We start from the raw sequence: 23,323 nt of genomic DNA on the forward strand, positions 1-23,323 counted from the left end.
GGCTTTAAAATCAAAATATAACCTACTGTCTCATTAGGCAGACAAAACCTCACCAATTTCCTGTTATTAACATTTGTTTTAACTAGCCATTTCTGTATTTAGTGATAATGGTTCTTTATTTCTAAACATAGTTACATTTTATTTTATTAGGCTCGACAACACTAAATGTGCTAAGAGTACTGTGTTAGGAGCACAAGCAAACTGTTAGTAAATTAGGTTTTACGTTATCTTAAATCTAGACAGTGAGGTAAGTTGAACTTTAAAGGAATTTTCTTTCAAAGCAGCAGCCAATTTAGATTAAAATTGAATACAGCAGTACCTTTGCAAAAATAAGCCATACTCTCTGGCCATTGCTGTTTTCTTGACAGCATGTTTTGTACTTCTGAAATATTTCAACGTACATGGAATACGAGTAACCACTAGCACAGTTATAGATTCATTAGGTAGCTCAGCTTGATGTTGAAGGCAGAATAAAGACCTCAAAGATAACTGCCCCATCGCTATAAATAAAAGGACCCACTGGGTTTAGCTAATAAAAAAGAAAACAAATTACCATGCAAAATTTGTTAGATTCTTATAGAATAACTCCCGGACAGAATGAAATTCCATCTGCTATAAACAGTGTTAGGGAGCTGCATGGGGGGAAATACACAGACATCTATTTATAATGTGCATATTTTTACAAGAGTTTGTAAACCAGCCCTTTTCATGGGTCCTTTTAAAAGGATGTTTTATTTAGAATTGATATGCTATGTTAGCAATGCAGAGATTTTTTTAATCAGATCCCCCAAAATGGGACAGCTGATGGCTTGGCAGCAATGTAAGACACCTTGGAGTTTTTCTATCATCAAACACACCAGAATCCTAAGTATTCTTTCTTGCCACAAAAGATGCCAGGTCCCCAGCTGTCTGCCTGCTAGACTGGAGGATAACACCTTCACTAAATCAAGGCACTTCAAATCTTGAAGTCTATTGAGTTTCAGGATAGACAGCAAATCAAGAGGAAGGCATCATACCAGGCTTCAGCAGAGACAAGGCTGAACCTAAAATTCATCATTTCTTGTGAGGCAACCCAGCTACTACTGCAGAGGGCCAGAAGATTACAGTGAGGACAAAAGCTATAATCCTAAAGGAGGCAGCAGAGGATAGTGTATTCAAAGCCTTCGGATCTTGTAATGAAAGAATGACCCTTCAAAAGCACCTTAAAAACCATACTAAAATCTCTTGTCCCCAGCTGCAGGAAAATGTCCCTCCTTAAGTTGTTGCTGTCTCAGTATGGATATATAGCAAACATTTGAATCCTATATTAACTAACGTTAGTCTGTAACATAACTAAATTTATGTAATGTAAGAAAGTTACAGCACATATAAGATAATGCTACATATATTAAGTCATGCCTATACTGTATATATATTAAAATATACAATATTTTAGCATCACTATTGATACAAATGAACTAAAATGCAATCAACACTTTGATCCAGATTTTACTGAAATGACTTGTCTACATTTGACATTTGATTACGGAATACCATAATCTGTCTGACTGCCTGGATTCTCACTATTGTCTTCTTTATAAAGTCAATAAATATATCGTCATAATCCAGAGATGAATTACAATGACACCACAAAAATACATTAAAAATACAATCAGTCCCTTACCTTCTCTGTCTGCTGTAAGTTTTTGTTTAAGAAGGTGATTGACAACGGCACTCAGGCATATGTAACACTGACGACCCATTGTGTTCCAGTTCATCATGTTCAGGACATTAATTGCCTTGTGTATCTCATCATAATGAATGTACTGGTGGATGATTTCTACAAGGCCCAGCTGTCCTCTTGTGATCACACCTTTCACAGGAAATATTAAAACCAAAGATAGTGATATGAGTATGTAAACCAGTAGCTGACAAATTTTCAGCAGAGTTAAAAATAATTGCTGTTCGTTAAAATTAGGAAGTTTAAGTTAATGGGTTTTACTATTAAATTTTTATGTGAGATAGCTTCCTATTATCTTGATATTATTAGACTGAGGGCACTCTGGACAGCATGGAAAAATCATTAGTGAACTTCACACATGAAAGTTGAGTGAATGTGGCCAATACCTATTAGTGACAACATCATGTAATGAAGTTTGTTTTAAACATGGTAGAAAAAGCTTATTCCCAGTTTATCATAATTGTACTGGAGGTAATAAATTCAGGTTCCTAGCACCTCCTTCCTGTAGGGAAATACTGCTGGACAACAGGAAAAAATAGCATTTGTCTCACAGAAAGGTACCAATGTATACAAATTTACAGCAGCTCAAACTTCAAAGCAGCAGTTACTCGATTACTTTCCATAGAATCATAGAATATCTCAGGTTGGAAACGACCCATGAGGATCATCGAGTCCATATTGCAATTGCTCTAGCACTTAGTTTTAGCTTGGCAAAATTCTCTAAGTGAGGCATTGCTTCTGTGAAGAGATGTCATCAAAGACAGGAATATTGAGGGACCTTTGAATTGCAGCTGCGCATGAAACCAAGAACATGCTTGCCATAAGGGAAAAAAAATGAGCAACGCATTGCTCATTCCATGACAATACAATTTACCTACAGCACTCTATCTCTGAAAAGTAGAAATTAAAAGACTCTCAAATTTTCTTGACTTGTAGGTCTCAGCTTCTGAACAGAAAAGATGACTGAAAAGGTGCAAAGAGTAATGTTATTTATTGTCTCTGACTACCCATATCATCGTGTGACATAGGCCACACATGGCATTTTAGCAATTCTTCCTTGATTTGGGTCACTCTACTAGAGTATTCTTTATCAGTACTGCTCCAGATATTAGAAAGAGGCCAGATGAAATTTACTGTTCCCTTCTCTTTAAATAAAAACATAATATTTTTTTTTTCTCAATTTATATTCTGATGTGGTTTGTCAAAACTAATTTTAAGGAAAAAATTCTGATGAGAAAGGGAAGAAGCTGAATTTCAATACTGGTATTAAAGCCAGGGGATGACTGAGGGAAAAAGTCTGATAACAGAGAAAAGCAGACCTGATATATAGAAAACATACCTCACAAAATTTTCATAGATGTAGTTGTGAATACTGTTTGTGCTGTAAAATAAGAATTGAGAAAAAAAAAAAATAGAGGAAAACATCTGACTATAGCTTCATGACAAGTAACCTGCTAAGAACTTGCATATACAGATCTGATGCTTTGGGGGGAAAAAAGCTTACATATTTATTTTTTGTAACAGAGAATTACTTCAGTTTTGTAGTTTCGTTAAAGAAAAGACATGGGGTAACTTTACATTTGCCTGTATTAAAGCCTATGGACATCCTACTGTGTAATATCCAGGTTTAACCTGTGTATGTGTGATCGTATCTAATTGTTATGGTAGGCTTTTTTCTTCCTAAATGTTTAGTGTTTTTGAAGTATTATGTAAGTTGGGCAATCTTCATATTAATCACTAAGTGAAGATGAAAATACTTATTTGCATGCTAATTAAATATAATACTATATTTAAAATGTCTTTCAAGGCCAGCAATGCTGAACCACTGGCACCAGTACCAAGTTTGGCATTATCCAAGATCTGGGTTGACATCAACGACAAGAAGCCGCAACACTTTTGAAAATGAGTTTGGCATTAGACACCAAAAATATTGGCCATTAATTTTTGAGGGTAAATTTAATATGAATCTTTTCCTGAAATAAATCTGGCTAGATAGCATAATGGAGAATTCACAAAACTTGCCCAAAATCATACTATGTCAGCTGGAAGTTAAAAACATATTTGCTTATTCTCATCGACACAGTTTCTTAACAGATTTTTACAGGAAACAATTCCAAGCCATGATTTAATTATGATTTTATTTCAGTCCTGAATGCCTGTCTGGGTTTTGCTGTCATGGACCACTACATTTTTTGTAAAATTTATATTGGCATTATTCCTTAAATAGCAGAGAACTAAGGTTGAGGTTGGGAAGAGGGGCTGATTAATCAACACAGCATTGCCTTGGCAGTATAGCAAACTGAGAAGGAGTAAAGCTGAAAACCAGGATGCAATAGAGAACAGCATAATTTTGCGCAGTGGACTACAAAGACGAAGAGAGGAAAGGAGGGATAAAGAGAGCTTTGCCTTCTTCCTAGAAGAGATTTTACAGTAATTATACAGAACAAATTTTAGAATGTGATAACTTTCAGCTGTAGAGGTCAACATCTTCCCATTTGGATGCTTGACTTCTCCTGGGTGGTGCGCTTCCAGGCAACCTGCTTGGGAAAAAGAGGTGACAGCCAACTCACTGCCTAATTGATTTAGGAACGGTGCCCAGGGAGACAGTCCAATTAAGTTTACAAGCTGGCAATTAGCAGGAAAGGCCTCTAAATCCCTGCACTGAGAGCCTGCTTGCCTTCATAAGAACATAAATGTGCTAAAGATAGCAAGGCGAAAGCTGTGCTTTCTGGAAAACTGTTGTGAGAAAACCCCACAAGGGAGGACTGAAGAAAAGCTAGTTAGATGTGGGTAGAGTGCCTTCTGCTTGACAGGTAAGAGGTAATTTAGAGGGTTTTTTTTTAATGGCCAACATGCACAAAAACATTAAATAGCTGTTATAATTAGTGTTCTGGGGTACTCAGAAACTATTAAACCTGTCATTGAACATAATGCAGCTGAATTATCTAAAAATAAATGATAACTTGTAAACATCTTTTAAATAGCATTTTTGGATAACAATAATCTGGATCAGCTCTTTTAAAACTATACAACCATAAGCCAGTCCAACATCTGTGTTGCTAACATCCTATTACATTAATTTACCTTTTTGCAGTGGCATACTTTGTTAAGTTTTTAAAATTCAGTCTTCCACATGTTTAAGTCTGCAGTACTTTTAGACAGGATTTTTACCCACAAAAGCACATGCATGTCTCAATCAGTAAAGAAATAAAGTAGACTTTCAAACCTTACTGTCACCTATTTTTTCTTAAAAAAGGCTTCTTTCCTAATCACAATAGATTTATACAAAAGAACCATAAAAAAACTCCTGTAAAGATCTACAAAGGCAATCCTGTTTCCTTAGACAGACAATGGGCAAAATGCTGAAATTTTCCAAGATTAGTATATTCGACATGGCTGTCTGCCCTGCTGAAGTATTGGCTTGGTAGTCAGAAGATTTAAGCATGATTGTTTTTTTAGCTCTCACAGTAGGTTTGTACCACTGTAACTTGCCTGACTTGAATGGAATGAATACGGTTCTCACTGATGAGCAACTGCAGGGGTTTTATTCTTAGTTCAGCCACTGACTCGTGTAACTCTTGGAAAGCCTTTTAGCTTTCCTTTACTGCTTCTTGTTATTCTGTTTGTAAAATGATGATAGTTATGGTTTTACTGTCTTAAAGTCTCCTTACAGCTAAAATGAGAAGGGCTATATAAATTCTAAAGTTAGTATTATTACTCCTGACAAATTAATAGACAGACCAAACTTCTCTGAAGGTTATGAAAACCTTCCTTCTTGTGTGAAAAGTCTTCAAGGAAAGAAATGGTGTCACTTCATGTACTGAAGTCAAAAGAACAGAGTATTGGGACAAATATATTTTATAATGGAAAGGACAGTTGCATCATACACACAAAAAACTTAGGAAAGAAAATAGCATTACTATCCATTATTAAAAATAGCTTATTTTAACTTGTTAGGATTATTACTACAGAATGAATACAATTTCTAAAATTATATACTACAGAGTAAAAGAATCTTCAATATGAGAAATTGCTATGCTTTATTAAAGTAGCAGGTGACATAACGGGACCCTGATCCAGTAACAGATCAGAGTCCTATCTGTCAGACCCCACATGAAAAGATATTAAGTAACTGTGAAACATAACAAGCTCCTTGGTTCACATCTTCAGATATCACTGGAAATACACGCTTTCAAGGCTATTGCCCCATATATCTAAAATGAGGATGTTGCTTTTAAGCTACAAAAAACTTGTACAGGCTTTTTCTTAAGAGCTCCGGGTTCAATAGATGTGCTCAGTAGCTTACCAAGTTTAAAGTGAAGTACTCCTAAGGGTCCTTTGTCAAATCTAACTAACAGAAGATCATGAATATCTGTACTGTCAGTGCTGGGAGATGCAACTTGAGGAGCAGCCCACTGGATCTGGATGAGGCTGCTAGGCATGTCAAAGTGCTTACTGAATTGCAGAGTTGCCTCAGGTGAATAGTCTTGTGCTAACAGCTGAATTTTAACTGGGGACAGTGCCGTGTCAAAAAGTTGCAGCTCCCCTTGAGAGCTGCCAACCATGAATATGGCTCCAGAAGGGTGGTAGGTTATTAAAGCAGGAAACAGTTCTGCTTGGGCTAACAGAGTCACTTGGTTGTAGGCTTCATACAGAATTATTGATGAATCTTCACAACCCAGGACTAGTTTGTCTTCTGTAACGTCTCTGCAACAACTGATGGCCTTGGATCGTAGTGGTATTCTGGTGATTGCTGCACACTGAATTTTGTTCCTAGCACACTTGTAGATGCAGCTATCAGCCATGGGCTCTTTGTCTGTGGAGATGGAGTGCTCTACTGTGTAAACCTGATTAGGCTGATTAGTGCTGAAGCTAGCATCAAGAGGATCCCATTCTGTACGGACATAACTCCGAACCTAAAAGAAATCCAAAACATTTTGGTAGTCATTTGTAACAATTTTTTCTTACTTTGATGATTTAAAAAATAGACTGCTGCAAATATAATATGCTTTCTCATGGGTCAGCAAGCTAAAACAAATAGGCACTTTAGAAAGAGAGTTGTAAAATCTACTGGTTTAACATTTAAAAGGTTAATTCCTTTGATTGAAAAACCCTGCAATATAGTTTGGGCCATATTTGTTTGTCCAGAGTATATAATAGGTTAGCAGAATAGAAGATAAAAAGGGGAAGGTGCTCAAAGTGTTGGTAAGAGGAAAAATGAGCATCTGACCAATGTAAAAGAATAACTGGTCATTCACAATTGGGGTGGGGGAGAAATCCCAGAATTTCTGAAAAATTTATGATAGGTCACTCTGAGCATCACACATAGAGGATTTTGGATCATTTGCTCTGGGCCATGGTAACAGATAATATTGCACTGTAGTTGTAGAAACAATAGCATGTTTGAACAGTGCATACTACCAAACGAGTAGGTGGTAGATGTTCTTTGGTGCCAAATAGATGCAGAATAAATGAATTTGTGAGAGCAGAAAAGGGGGACCATTTAGGGGTACTTTAATATTGAATGAACTGGAAGAACACAAAGGCAGAATATGATACAAAGACAGCAGCTGGCAGAGAGCAAGAATTTGTTGTGTGGAAACATAAACATAAAATGATGGAGGCAGTAATGGAGTGAGAGGTGTTGTACAGGACTCAAGCAGGGGAGAAATACCAGCTGTAAATAAGTTACAAATTAGCTTATGAAAAGCTATTTCTCTGAAAGAAAGAGAAAACCAATGTCTCCAGAAGAATGAGAGTAATGGAAGTGAGTTGAAACTTGCTGGTGTTTGTTCATGCAGAAATAAAGAGTTAAAGGAAAATGTCAAGCTGAGCCAAACCCCGCCCTCAGGTATACTCATAGCATTCTTCCCACTATAAACTAAAGCTGCTAAGCTGCCACTAATTTTGAAGCTCCTTCTTTTCAGTCCAGGTGGTATGCAAGTACCATTTACACAGAAAGGGGTAACAAATTTGATTAAAAGGCAGAGAGAGGACAAGGGAGGAAATATGGACATTTCAGGTTGAAAACAGAAATGCACACATAATGTTAAAGCAGTTTAAATTTTATTTCCGCAGATCACAAGACCAACTGAACATATAATTTAGCCTTTCATCCTGCAAAAGAGAAGAATAAGAAGTTCAGATTTTTTTTTCTGCATAGCACCCATTACTTCAGAAGCAACAGATGAATTTACAAAAAAGTTATTTGGGATGTTGATCAGACCGATTAGGATATTTTGTTCTGACAGTTTACTTATTTTGTCAGCAAAAGGATTGCTCATTAAAAAGAAAGAAAAAAGAACTACTGCAATTCTGTGGCTGCAAACCAGCTGCCAGTTAACAGAAGTCTTAGCTACTTTAAGGTGAGTAGTTAGGGACATGCAAAGAACCACCCAATGCAAAAGCATCTAATATAGAAGCCAATGCATCCAACTTGTGAAAACCAGGTAAACTGATTACAACAGAGTAGTGATCAATGAAAATATATACCAAAGAGGAAATAAAAGATTAAATTACTTATGTAGTCTGAAAGACATTTTCTCAACTCCGCCTCATTGGTGACCTAGCCTCTGCAACCAGTCATTTATGCCCACAAAATGTGCAGCGGCTACCGCGCAGATGTTAGAACTGCTGAAATGTGTAGCTTGTTAGGGTGTTAAATTGCACAGCAAGGAAACCCGTAAAAGAGGTTATTGTGGACAAAGGATTACTGTGACTCTAACCCCAAATAACGACAAGGTGAAGTGTTATTGTTCATTCTGCAGTTTTCCCTAAGAGTATGTATAGAGACCCAGGTAGCTGCCTTTCAAATATGTGAAATAGAAATCTTGCCCAAGCAAGTCTTCAAAGCTTCCATAACTTCAGTGAAATGAGCCTTCAGGCCCTCTGGGACTCAGATTTCTGTCTTCCTGTGGCAGGTTTCAATGCACTGCATTATTCATCTACATATTTTGATCCAAAACCAGTGTTCCTCTCTGGACATCTCCTCACAATCTACAGAAAAGTAATGAAAGTCCATGCCATAATCAAGCCTATGAGAGACAGAAGACTGAAAGCACTATTGAATTCTGAAGAGAGACTGGCCTTGAAGGTCGGTCAGAAAATAGAGAAAAAAGTAAAATATGGATTTTAGAAGTCCAGGGACAGACTGCTGGAAAACAGCAATGGAAATAGTCACAGAAAAATAAATGTTGTCATTCGATCATTTCAGAGTCAGAAAGTAAACTGAACCCAAATAATAATTCTGTTCTGCCTTGTTAGAGGAAAAGTGGGACAAAATGTTGCTCAGTACTTTGAATTTAAAATAAAGTAAAATCTTACATTTTGGAAGGCTAATTTAATGAGCCTTGAGACGAGAAGCTTCCTAGTTTCACCTAATTTTGAAAGCAAATCCTTGAAATGAAGTCTGGGGTAAGGCTGGTTGCTGTATAAAATACGATTCTAAACTATGAAAAAGTTCCTGCGAAGAGAGAAAGACTATTTGCTGGATTTCACAACACAAGTTTTGACATAATGTTTAAATAAATTAGGTGTAAAGGAAACTTTTCTAGACACTACTGTTCATATTCTGTCTGAAAACAAGAGAAACATTTCTCCTTAGATTGGAACAATAAGCTGCTTCTCATGCATCAGTGGCCTCATGTGCCTCTTGGAGGAAGAGTACCAAGCCAAGAGACCTCTTTGTTCTGGTTTCCAGTTTCACCGAATGTAGCTGGTATTTGGCACTCTGAAGGGGAATAAAAATGGATATTCTCTTTCATCTAAGAGGGAAGGTTTGAGTAAAGTAATTTCTCTGTCAGAAATTACTTTTATTATTAATTCTTCATGCCGCTAACTGGAAAATTAAAGCAGAGAAACATACAACTACAGAACATGTTAATAAGGCTAAGATAGTGCTTCTGAAAAAACAAGTAGTCTAACAATCAAAACATCTTTTTTTTCCAAGATGATAGTACTCCGTTACCTGCCAATTGTTTTTCTATCTGGTAAATAGCCACATGCTATAAACGCAGTGCACATAGTGCTTTAGCAGTCCATTCTCATGAGCAGTAGTTCTCTGGAACCCTAAAGGGGAATATTAAAATAGCAATCTACCTTTAAACTAACAAAACATTTGCTTGGGGAATGGGAAGATAAAAACTGAAGGAGTTCCCTCAGAAGTGGGTAGGGCTTGTGGGGGAGGAGACAGGGCAGCAGATATAAGAAGACAAAGCTGTAATATCACATGGTGGGGTGCGCAATCCCATTCAATGATAAGTGCTTTCCATAAATCTTGAACTAAGCACTTAGCCTTGGATTTCAAGGGAAGATTTCTGGAAGTACTTCGCATGAAGTAAAACCAAGTACTTTCTGTAAAATTAAAAAAATATTTTTTTTAAAGTCCTTTTAGTTTTGTGACACGTACGCTACAAAAATACAGTAAATGTATGTAAATATTGTCCACATAATTTATGCATATTTCCCTTATTCATGCGGCAGTCACACACCACTATGGCACATTTATATTGTTTTCCCCTTGCAGTACTGCCCTGTGTTCTGCACCAGCTATTCAGCAGTATGAGGGATACTATGCATGTCAAGTTCTCAAATCCTAGAGTCAGAAATCATAATAATCCAAGTAAAGGAATCTGTTAATCTTTGTAAATCAGGGGACTGAATTATGCTAGTTAAAATACTTTCTTTCATTTTACGTTTGAAAGAAATAATAGCACTAGCTTGTGTGGGCAGTATCACTCTTCTCAATGCAAATCTTTAAACACTTAAAATTGAAGTATTTTGCATAGTGTGCTGGGAAAGGATAAAGTCCACATATCAAAACAAATAAGAGTTTTAACTAGCAGTTCTTAAGCAGAAAATTGGCTTACCAGGCAGATAAAAGAAGAAAACAAAAGAAACAGAGAAATAAGCTTGCTGTGACTGAATTGTGTGTCTTTCAGTTGAGAAAAATGTTTGATTTATTTTACGGATGTTAAAAAAATGCTTATTTAATTTCACACAGTGAGACTCCAAATAACAACAAACGCTTTAATTAGAAACGTAGAGCGGGAAGTGCAGTGCACATGAGAGTAAACCAGTTTTAAATACAGTACTGTGAAGATGGAAGAAAACCAACCCTATTTTTAAACATTTCTAAAATAAAAATGCAAGGTTCCTACTCTAGGTTACTTATTTGGCTGCACTGTATTTACAGTCCCACATGTTATCTTACTATTTAGATCTTCAGCCAACATTTATGCTTATTTTATTTCAAAATTTATCATCGTCATCTTTATCCCGTATGATTCATTAAACTTTTAACCCAATGTGACATCAAAGACTTTACATGCTTTGGTATATGTGTGTGAGAAGTATTTCAGTTATTCAGTCACACACCATAGATGTTTTTCTGAATGCTACAGGAATTGTAGGATAGCTCACTCATAAAAGATCTGCTGTGTTTATTTCACAAGTTTGAGGCACAATGTGGAAGCAATAACTATTAAATATTATCTCTTGGGAGAAAGAAAAAGAATATTCTCTCGCAGGCAAATTATTTCTTCCACCAGATTGAAGTGTAATTTCAGTGATTCACACTAGCACTAAATGGAGTGAAAATAAACATGGCAAAGACAAATGCAAAATACTACAGTAACTGAGCCCTGGCATCATCGCCTCCTGTTAATTTATGTTTGCAGAATAAAGTTCATGTTGATTTTAACATGACTTTCTCTCAAAGCATTTAATCCAAGGATGATCAGATCCTATTTATTCATAGCAAATTGTTTGAAATTATTTCTGGAAGATTCCTCTTCTGGTTTTGAAACCAAAATACCAGCATTATCTCCACAGGGAGACAATTCAAATAACATCCTTGATCGTTGGCACTTTAACAAAGAAGAAACAAACAAAACCCAAATAATTAAATAAATAAATTGGAGGATGGATGAATTTACTGGAGGAAACAAATGCACGCAAAAAAGCAGACAAAGGTTCAACAGACAAATACTCCTGCAGCTACACACATATTGCACACCAAAGCAAAGTAATATGTCAAAGAGAAAAGCACTTTTATTTCTTCAGGAGACAATTCCTCACCAAATCTTACAGCATTCAACATAGTAAACACTGATCTCGGAAAAGAAATTCAGGAAGCAAGTCAAGATTTGCAAGGAAAAAGTTATTCCTATTTTCACAGGAACAACATCTACCTTTAGCCTTTATAGTAGCAAATGTTAAAACATAAAGCCATATGGCACAATTCAAATAAAATTTATCGTGTATTTAAAATGTAAAATATATTTCCTCCATTCAGTTGAAAAGCTGCTGAAGTACACAGTACCCCAAACACTGTATGTGCAATGTGAATCATCCCAACGCAGAGCATGTAGTTACAGGATATTATCATGATGAGGGGTTAAGTTGCTTTGTCCCAGAGCTATTCCTGTCCTCATCCTAATAAGCACTCTCCTGGTAGCCAGAAAATACCACTCAGAAAATTATTCCAGGAAGGAATTAGTATCACCTAAGTGTCCCGTTTACCTTTGCTCTGCCACAACAATAAGAGTGTCAGTAGCTGGCAGATCTTCTTGTGGTTTTCCTAAGTCAGCATCAAGGTGCTGTAGAATGGCTATGGGTAGCACCCATTAATTTCCTTGGGCTTGGTTTACTTTTTCATAAACCCAATAAGCCAAACAGGTCTTTATGGGCTAGACATTCAGCAGTTCCTGCTTTTCTCTTAATTCCAAATAATAATGCTGCTTTATCCAAGCAATACTACTATTTTCAAGTAAAATATTGGTGGTATTATTTTACTATACTTCTTTTTGATAAATGTGCCAAACAGAATCAGTTCATGCTTCTCATTGTTCTTCTGCTGACAATAATAATTTACTGGGAGAAAAAACACATTATTGGTCAAATATGATAGATATGGATTTACTTTCACGCATAACAATGGCATGTCATGTTTTTATTCCAGGTCTACACCTGAGGAACACTACAAATAGCAAGGGGGTAGAGGCAAAGAGAGGCATACTTACAGAAACACTATTTTTGTGGTGTCTGACCTAGAGATTAACTGTTTAGAAGCTGTCTAGAAACGCTAACTATGTTTTTGCTCGTGTCTAAGCTACCAAATGACCCTCAGAAGTTAACGGTGTTAAGTTAAATTTCCCCTCCAAGACTCTGTAGGGGAAAAATGTACGTCATTTAATTGCAGATTGGGGGTCGATGCTACTTCTAGAGCTGCTGGGTTAGGATGTCCCCCATCCACGCGTCCGAATTTAACTACTGCCCATAAGAAGCGGTAGAGAAATTAAGGAAAAAAAACCCAAAACCAAACAGTACCATAGGTTACATGTCATGGATACATAGAGGAAGCGTATAGGCAGAGTGTCTTGAGCCTTACACAGCAGCCCGCTGAGCATCCAAGAGTTAAGTACATGGAATAGACTAACTGACAACCAGCAAGACAGTTTGTTATCTATAAATTACTACATTTTCCATAGCCCTTGCATAGTGCTTGGTATTTTATTGACAAATACAGAAAAAGAAATTTCATCTGAAGGTCTTAGAATTAAAATGGAAAAGTACAGGCAAAGAATCAGAAAAGGGAAAGCAACTGAACAGTTACATTCATCAGTTCTCATTTAAAAAGTAATTTTCTTATATTTATATTACAATATGGGCTAAATTAAAAGGATTATGACTTTAGGCCTAAAGGTTCAGTGAATGCTTATTATCATTATTGTGTTAAGCACCAGCAATGTGCTTGGTACTATACTAGACAGCCTCAGCCCTGAGCAATTTAGAGTCTAAACCAGAAAAGGATAGAATAAGGTGTATTGAAAGATGCAGAGCAGTGCTGTAATTTGGAAATCTGCCTGCAATATATAAAATGAAATGGAGAAAGCTTTAAACTGACAGGGTGGTTTCTGTGAATTTCTTAGAAGAAATGAGTCTCAAAGTATCTCAGGAAATAGATTGCAAACTGCTACGGTGGCATTAGGGAGCTTTCTGGAAGACATAGGAAGGAAACAAAAGACATGGGAATGTCACTGTCAGAACCTCGACATACGGAAGTCATGGTAAGAAATAAGATCTGAAATGTTAGTAGGATGAAGTTTCACAATATCAAACTGGCATAGGGACTAGGCTGAAAAAACTTAAAGAACAGATGCACGTTTTAGTTACCAGAGTAATTTTTATATGTGATTGGGCATAGCTTCAGGGGGAATTGAGAACTGCAGGTGTACATCAGGCAGAGTAGAGAGATGAGTCAAAGATGACCGCTAGTGGAGAGAGGTCAACTGAAAAGAAGTAAAGAAGGCAGAACTGGAGGTAATTTAAACTCAAATTCTACAGTGATTAATGACTGAAGTAAGAAAGAAAAGCTGTCTCAACTACCTTTTCTCTTTTGCTTTCAATATATAGAAAATGCCAAGGGAAAGAAAACCTCACTGAAATTATTATAAGTTACCAAAGTAATAATTCCAAGACATTAAAACATTTACATCTTCCCTAATTAAAGAGAACAGGTTGTTGTTTATAAGAGCAGCTTATTCTAAAGTGTTATTTAGTGTATTTCCCTACAGGGAAATAGTCTGTAATAGCTACTCCAGAACAGCTATTCTACAGCTGAACCTTGAGTTTGTGCTCTCCTCCCACAGTCAGTGTCTTTTTAGTCCATATGAGTAGCTTAAGCTAACTGAAAATAAAACTCTAAATACAAGAGCATCTATACAAGATGCTAGTCCAGAACAGCTTTTACATTTAAAATTCAGGCTCCAGTTCTTTTCAGAATATGCCCAGATAGCTTCATTTTTAAGTTTTTACCTAACATAGGAAACTGGATTCAAATATTCTTAAATAGATGAAATAAAAATGAAATAGATTAAATGAAAACATTTACTTAAAAAGGTAATCTTGTAGCCTTGTTCTAACCTTGTAGCTTACATTCCCACCTGTAGATGAGGAATTTTTACTTTAACAAAAGAATGGGCCCCATATTTGGTCAATACTTATAGCAATAATTTAAGCAGCATCTGGGTGTAGCTAGATTTTATAGTAAAACACTTAAAATAGATTTAAAATGCCTTGCCAGTTAACATTGCAGACAATGTAAAATAATTGCATTAGATTAGCACGCAACAGCTACAGTTTCTAACTCAGAGTTTTCTAGTGGTGCTCTGACACTTTTATTTTCAGTGTTAGCAGCTCCAAAGCTATTCCATTATACAGACTTAAATTCCTTGCTATGTTTTTCAGATTGCCAATTTTGACATGAAAATAGTAAACATACTACATAAGGTGCTTTTTTAATTAAATAACGAACCTTTGTTTTTAAGACTAGAATGGCTGATCTTACTTTCTTGTATTTTTCTCATATCTGTTCTTTATATCTACCTGAATATGCGTTTAAGTTGAATAGTTATTTCCTTATCAAATCTGAAAAATCATGTAACAAGAGAGTTCAGCACTTTACCTCCAACTTGCCATGTGCACAGCCTAATAGCAATAGGTTGGCTCTGTCCCTCTCACAGGAAATAGGAGACCAAGGCCATGCTCCATCACTAGTTGCTGACCACCAGCAAATAACCATATCTTGCATACTGTTTATTGCCAGGTGACGTTTCATCCTTCTACCTTCTGGTCCAGGTATATCAATATAAGAAATCTGTTGGAAGGCAAAAATGCAGGAAATATTTGAGGTGATAAAATAGCACAGTAGGAGCAATTGGGCACATTTACCTTGGATGTGTGGAAGAGAATGTATGTATACACGGAGGACTGTGTACATATATCTTCATATAGGTTGTCTGTAAACGTAAAAAATATCTCCTCAGACAGAAAAAGGCATGCTTACAGTTTTATCTATGGGGAGGGGATTGGGAAGGAAAGGAATGTGAGTTAAGAAGGAATTTACTGCAATGACTCCAATCAATACCAAAATGTACAGTCATGGTTGCTTGACAGCATCGACCTACACTTAGGATTTAAGCTTAGCCATATTAAATGACAAGTTCTGCAAAGCTGACCAGGGAGCTAAGGCTAGTGTTTAAGACATAATCATATATTAAATATATTCTACAGTGTTTGAGCAAACATATATCTTTCTCTTTCCTCTCTAAATTAAGGAATCCAGATACAAACATCCACTTTGCAAGAGAATATATACTTTTCTGCATAATGTGGATGAGCTACAGCATCATGCGTAAAGTTTATGCAGCTCTTGAGAATTGTGCCTCTTTCTCAGGAAGGATTTGTGGAATTTATTATTCAAACTCTGTTATTTTGGAGCATGGTTATTTGAAAACATGAGCAGTGCACCATCTGGGTGACACATGCCAAGGAAATATAGATTGCACCGCATTTCTGCTTAAGGAATTAATGGAAGGTTGATAGCTAGGGGAAAAAAAAACTATCTTGCCATTGCTGGTCAGCAATAATCGAACCACTTTCTGGGGATTAAGCGCATGGCTAAGCCTACTGGACCAGACACTAGCAAAGGGCAGGGGGTCTTCTTATCAGAGAAATGCTTCTGGAGCCAGTCTCACTACATGACAGATTGCTTTCATATTCCTGTCTGCAAGGCAACAAAGGATGGCAGTAATGCGATAATGCCAGAGTGCAATGGGTGTTAAGAACCCGTTGCATTTATGTATTGTATTTAGTAAATAATCAGGCTCATCCAAACTGTGATCTCACCACTCAACCAAGGCCATTAAAATCAAGGTTAATGCTTTAATAATCCTTTGCTGTTTTTTATATGGTCAAAAAGAACCCTTTTCTATTTGCATGGTCATAATATTAGTGACCTCTTCATCCCCTGAATACACATCAAAAGGAATTGAAATCAAAGTAATTACCAATGTTGTTCTCTCATGGTAAACATTTAACTCCTTGTACTGTGTACTCTTTCAGTAAATTGAAATGGATTAAAAAAACCACAGATGGGAAAAACTTGCAAAAGGTCAATATTTTCAGAATACCCTGTGTTTTACTTGTCAAAACATTATTCAGAAGTGTAAAAATAAATCACGCATAGAAGTTAACAGGTAGCTGATACTTGAATTAAAACTACATATAAATAGTTAATTTGGTGACAACACATTTATTAGGATGGAAAAACACAAATATTTTCACAGGTATCAATTAGTGCTGTACTGCATCATTAACTCTTCATACCAATTTCATATGTAATAACAGCCACAAATCTTTTGTAAACCTTTATGTCTTGCATTAGACATGGCACTTTCAAACATGGACTAATGCCACTGAGAAAAGGCAAATTGTAATAGTTGCTTTTATATTTTGCTTGTCTTCAAGACTGTAGTGATTCATACAATAAGTCTTCCCTTCTTTTTTCAAAGTGTAAATAAAATGCAAGGTGGTATCATTTAGAAAGGAAGAGGATAGAGAAAGTAATTCTTCCATTTAGGTATGAACTGTTTAAAAAAACTGTGGATAAATATCAAACTGTGAGGAGGAAAGCATGGTTGACTTGTTCTTATTATTAATAGCACTCTGGCAGTCCAGTACTGCCTAGTCTTCCCTGCCAATTTTGCCCACCATGACACTGGACAGCGAACAACGTGAAGTTGCTTCTGCCCAGGTACCAAAGAAATTACAATGTAAAGAAAAACTTACAGTTACAATATATGAGAGAAATTTAATTATGTCATTATGTATGATTGTAAGCAAGCATTTTCCTCATTTTAGAAATGGGAATTTAAACTGAAATACTATGTACGCTTCTCAAGGCTACACCAAAAGTCAGAGGCAGAGGTGAAGGCTACACTCAAATTTCCTGAATTTTAGCTCCATATTTTAATCCCATGGTAGTTTTATACCAGTGCAAGCTTCCTTTAAATTCAATTTCTCTTGGGGGGGGGGAGACAAACCAACACTAAGGAACTGTTTTTTCTAAAGCTGTGTTGTTACAAGATCGCACATTTGCAATTGAGGACCATTGTTTCTTTTGTTACTACTGATAGCAATACCACTGTTGACTGTGTCTCTGATCTTTCAGCTTTTCTAAGTTTGACCAAAAGCAGCCATGAAGAACTCTAATTCAATGCAGAGAGCTGACATAACATTATTGCAGTAGTGAATAATACTTTCCATTGGCTCACACCAGTTCAGTTTTGAAGATAATAAAAATTATATTTAGCTGCCTAACTAGCAAGCCTCACACAAAAGAACATTAAATTTTAAAATGCAAATGCCTTTTTTTGGCTGGCAAAGAAATAATCCATAGTGATTCCCACTGATTTCAAGTGAAAGCAAAGTTAACACTGAACATGGAGGCATTTCTAGAAGCTCAGCTGTGTCAGCAAAGAACTGAACGTAACAACCCTATTAAGGAGTACAGCAGATATTTCTGCTTTCCTAGGGCAGAGTTTTCTATGGATTAGGCTTTCCTTCTTTCCCAAAGAAAAAATGTTATAACAATTATATCCAAAATGTGCCCAGCAATACCCAGAATGAAAATATATTTTATAAACATAAATTAAGTAAGGAGCTATGGCCCTCACAATTAAATGATGAAGGCAGTCTTAGCTCACCACAGATTCTTCATTAAAGTTTAGAGCTATTAAAAAAAAAACAATCCACCAAACAAACACACACCACACACCAGCCTTCCTTCTAAAGCACAACCTTAACAAACGCCACAGGTCAGGCACAAGTACGCATCATTTTAAAGTAAACTATGTATCAGCTCAGTTCCTGGTGAACAGTGAACTGTCTCAAATCCACGTTATAGAGGTTGGATCAATCTCGCAAACACAAGTCATTGCTGAAAAGAGGCCCTGAACTGAAACAGCCTGGAAAATGTATTAGATATTCATCCTAGCAGAAAGTATTTCTACCAAGCAAGTTAAAACATAATATGGCAAAACTTAAATTAAACCCATCCTTAAAAACTTGCCTTGCAGATGCAAACTCCCATATATATGAGGAAGCAAATTACTGAGTTGTCACGGGGAAAATATTTGCTACCACAAGATTGTTTTCCTTAGCATTTATCCAGTCTGAAATAAATACAAACTCTCTCTTTTGCTTTCTACATCTTTCTACCTTTCTTGGGCAGAGGCTTGTCTATTCTTCATTCTTGCAGTGAATTGGATGCAGCGTCTTTCCTACTCTGCCTGTTCAAAGTTAATTGCCTTTGGCTGATTATTTTTTAATACTGGTGTATCGCCAAGCACTCCTGCCTAAGTTCAGCCACTGCCCTGATGGCAAAGAGCTTATGGTCAAAATAAGTTATGTCTACACAGCCCAATCTATTCAAGACACAGTGTAATTCACCTTGAGATGAGCTGGTTTCTACTGACATCCAAACCAGCTAGTTTAAAGTAGCTCAGCTATCTCTAGACTACCTTTCAGCTACTGCTGTGACTGTGGCACATCCATACATAGTGGGCTGGAAAAATGGAGTATTTTATTCTTTGCTGTGTAAGTAGCGAATTGAGATACAGAGGCACCAATTCACTTGCCTAAGGTCACATCCATACATTGTCAATGGTGAGAAACTCAGCTTCTGTATCTTGATTCCTAGCTCAGTGGCGTAATTGTAAAACCAACTCTCCCAACAATATGATTACTGTAACTAGAGGGAAAATTAAGATTTCTGCAAAGAATTACAACAGTCTTGGAGCTCAGACAGATGACTGAATTATCATAGCTTCATGAATTCGTGTATATCAGCTGAGCCATAGTAATTGACCATGCGTGCATTTTTAGCCCACAGCAAACAAGAGGTAAAACACATTAGCTTAAATCTTTTACACTGAGGTTTACCATTACAGATTTTGCTTCATGCTTGTTAGATGCAGAGAATGTGCAAAGGGTCAGTTACTGCTGCACAACTGACACAAGGTAATCTGTTAAGCAGGGGTAACTCAACTGTGTGTCTGAGCCCTTAACCTAAATACAGTAGAAGATTGGATCCCTCTTGGCACAGTATTTTAACTCATTAACTCAGAATGCCATGTAATTTTTTTTTACTTTTCAATAACTGCCATGTTTAGAATTTGAGCTGTCCTGATCAGTTATATAAAGGTTTGCAATTTATACTACTATATGATATCAGCAAGTACCAGTGATTCATGATGTAAAGTTACTGAAAAATTTACAGTCACCATTGACAGCTATACCTTGAAGTCCAAACAAGAGAGTTTTTCCAGTCTTTTGTTTACATCAGGAGAATCTACCTTCTTTGAAAACTGAATAAAGCAGAGCTGGTTATGGTCCTCAAATGACAAGATGATGAAATTGTCTGTAAGAACAGCTGACAAACAAACAAAAATTGTCACCATTGTAATACCTGTTTCTAGTAACAAAACAAATTACTGAACCATCCACTGAGACATTGCAAAAAGCAATTTTTTTCAAGACTGTGTCAAATATTACACTGAAGCCTCTGTAATCTCCTAAAAGACATCAATGTGTCATCTTGCCAGGACCTTTTTGGAAATGAGAAATAAAGACTAGGGAGTACTCCAATTACATAAACCTGAATAAATTATCTCATATCAAGTTACAACTACATTCAAATATATGTTTTATGCCCTTCCGCATTAATTTTCATCTTGGTTCAGCCTTCCTTTTCTTCTTTTTCTTATGGTAACACCCACCAGTATTTTGGAAATGCACCTAATACAGCATTGCTTGTGCTAAGGATGATAAATGCAAATTAGTACTTGAGGTGTATCTGATAATTTGACATTGTAATGTGCCCGGTGCTGCTGCAGACACCAAGGAGGCCATTACGTACAGGATTATACTTTAGAGGGGTTGTTATTATTAATTTATTGAAAACTTTGCATGGGAATACACAAACAATACACGTAACCAAGATAGAACAGACTGGAAAAGTGCAGTGGAATCCCCGCTGTTATCATAAGGGGGTGCTAGACCAAGATAGTTTGATATAAAAGTGAATAACTAATTTGACAATGAAAATTAACTAGACAATAGTATCTAGGATTTTTCCTAAGTGTTATCCAATTATTCAAGCAATGCCCACATTTAAAGAGATGGCTGAGAATGAATTGAGTGAGTCATCAGGGTAACTAGCACCTGCTGAATGAAGAATTATTAATGAGAATCAGGTTTAAATTAAAGCTAGCAAGCTGCTTTCAGCAAGTAAACTCAGAAATATCTTTCAAAAGGAAAACACCAAGTGAAATGGAACCAGATTTAAAAACAAACAGAACCCTGCGGAACAACCCCTAAAAACAAAATAAATGCATTTGTGACTAATATCCTATATTCTTAAATAGATTTTATATACCCTTAAGTAGATCAACAGTTTAGTCTTACATATATCAGTGTAAACTGGCTACTCAGCTTTGCTTTGATTTAGTCTGATTTACAACCAGTTTTATTTTCCAATAGATGTGTACTGGCACATCTCTGAAGTATCTGGTATGCAAATGCTAAAGGGAAAAGTTTAAAGCCAAATAATTGCCTTTGAAATGTAACATTAACACTAGCTTTTGAAAAATAAAAAAAATGGTGATAAACTATCTGACACAGTGAGTTAGAAGCTATAACTGAGATCCTAAACACACACAAGAATTCAAAGCCACTGAGTATAGTATCCTCAATATGTACAGACTTAAAATATTTTTATATCCTCACAGATGTAGTTTACATTCAAGATGACCTACAGCACACCTCAGATGCTTCTGAAATTTGTTTTGGTTGAAGGAAGGAAAGCAGGATTCAAAGATCCCTGGTCAGGTGTGAACAATACTAGCAAGTCCCTTGATTTTCAGTACCCATGGCTGTCTGGGGCAGGAGTGGAGAGCAGATTGACGCGAATGCAACTATAGGAACAGTTAGACTGTTATTCAGAGAGTACCCGTATGTTTCAGAGTCAGACTGACCTAAAAATGCAGGCAGTGTAGTTAATATTCTATATACTAGTACTGCAAGACCTCAGTGTGACAAAATAATTTAGAAAATGAGAAATACTATTTTCTTTTAGAAAAGCAATTTTTCTACAATTTCTAATTAAATTTATTTTTTAATTTTGCCTTTAAATAATAAAAATCAGGAGAACTTTATTAGAGGCAGGAGGATTATAAATGCAATCTTAATTCAGAATTTTGTGGACACAATCTGACCTTTATTCCAAATGTTAAGAGAGCATGCTACGCTGAGTTTGAATTACATTTCATAAGTAATTTTGGGAGATTGTAATCTTATCCATTTCTACATATACAATACATAAACTGTATAATACAACAATTATTAAAATAAGAGCCATTATTTTTATACAGACTTCTTATATTAAATATCAAATTTCTTTTGGCCAACTTTATAATCACAACCCTAATTCCAAGCTAGATTTGGAAAGACATGCAATTATGTTGAATTATGCCTCAGTTCTCACATAAAGACAGTTCAGTATAAAAATTTGGATTTTGAACACTATTTGTGCAGGTAACAAAAGTATCTTCTTGTTGCTAATGAAAAAACAAAGATGTATTGCAATGACAGGTATTGTGGGGTTTACTTTTACTGAATGGAAGCAGTCCTGTTTCACTTTCACACCGGGGTATTACAAAACATGGAGGTTTAAGAAATTGTTGAATAAGTGAACATAAGAACAAACCATTATATAATATTATTTATAGCAGTTTGTGTGGCATAACTGTGGGAAAACATATTCATTGCTTTATTATTGTTGTAGTTGTCAGCTTTTTTAGTTAGCAGTATTTAAAAAAATACTTGTATATCTATGGCATATTAAGCCAATATAAGGCAAGATATGGATAATTTAATTATATATTAATTATTTATTACTTTTTTAAAAAGACAGTATTCTAAATAAGTTCTGCAAACAACTTCAATTTGGGTATAACCTTAGCTTCCGTGCTTTCCCACTTTTTGTCACCTGAAAGTACAAAATTCTCCCTCTGGAAACAGAGGGCAGAAAAAAATCTGAGACAGAATTAGTAATCTAGTAACTTAAGTGAAAAGTAAAAAAAAGGAGTCAAGATATTAAATGTGTTTTGCACTCTCTGTGTAATTAGTTGATAAAAAATTACATAAGGGTAATTTTTTTGATACTAAAGATTCTACTAACATAGTTATATTAATGTTATTTTTCAAGACTAAACTACAATATACTTATAAGGAAAGATCAGAGCAACACAGTATTGCAGATTTCTTAAATAACCAGGTCAATATTCAATAGATGCCTAGGTGTGGAAGAAAATAAATCACTAAAGATCAAAACTAAATCTAGCATATGTTCTCATTAAAAGGGTATAATTTGGGTCTACTTTTTAAGAATTTGGAAGATAATGCACATGTAATTTGGCTCACACCAAAATTCCATATTCTTGATCATGCAGATGCCAAGGCACTGACATCTGCTGGGTTCTCAGTGGAGCTCTGTAGAGACCCATTGAAAAATCTATAGTCATACTATAAAGCTTTAGAAAAGTGTTACATTTTCATAAGTTTTCTTCTGCATTAAACTCAAAAGTCATTTTTAGCAGTCACAAGTTAATAACAGTAGCAAGACTCCAGAAATCTAGAAACCAAATTAGAATACCTCCATGTAACTAATGTTATCCAGCCTTTTCTAATAAGTAAATATAT

The 23,323-nt window shown here is 35.9% G+C and overlaps 1 protein-coding gene across 5 annotated transcripts in view; it reads right to left on the reverse strand.

Moving 5' to 3' along the window:
* The window catches only part of WDPCP (WD repeat containing planar cell polarity effector), a 156,561-nt gene that overhangs the window by 68,425 nt on the left and 64,813 nt on the right, over window positions 1-23,323 (reverse strand). For all 5 annotated transcript variants that reach the window (XM_075088383.1, XM_075088382.1, XM_075088384.1 and 2 more), the window contains exons 9-12: window positions 19,861-19,994; window positions 15,186-15,377; window positions 6,027-6,636; window positions 1,664-1,852 (exon numbers count right to left, since the gene is read on the reverse strand). In XM_075088383.1, coding sequence (XP_074944484.1) covers window positions 1,664-1,852; window positions 6,027-6,636; window positions 15,186-15,377; window positions 19,861-19,994 — 1,125 coding nt within the window. The remainder of the gene's footprint in view (window positions 1-1,663; window positions 1,853-6,026; window positions 6,637-15,185; window positions 15,378-19,860; window positions 19,995-23,323) is intronic.

The sequence above is a fragment of the Phalacrocorax aristotelis genome, chromosome 3, assembly GCF_949628215.1.
Source record: "Phalacrocorax aristotelis chromosome 3, bGulAri2.1, whole genome shotgun sequence".
Lineage (NCBI taxonomy): Eukaryota > Metazoa > Chordata > Aves > Suliformes > Phalacrocoracidae > Phalacrocorax > Phalacrocorax aristotelis.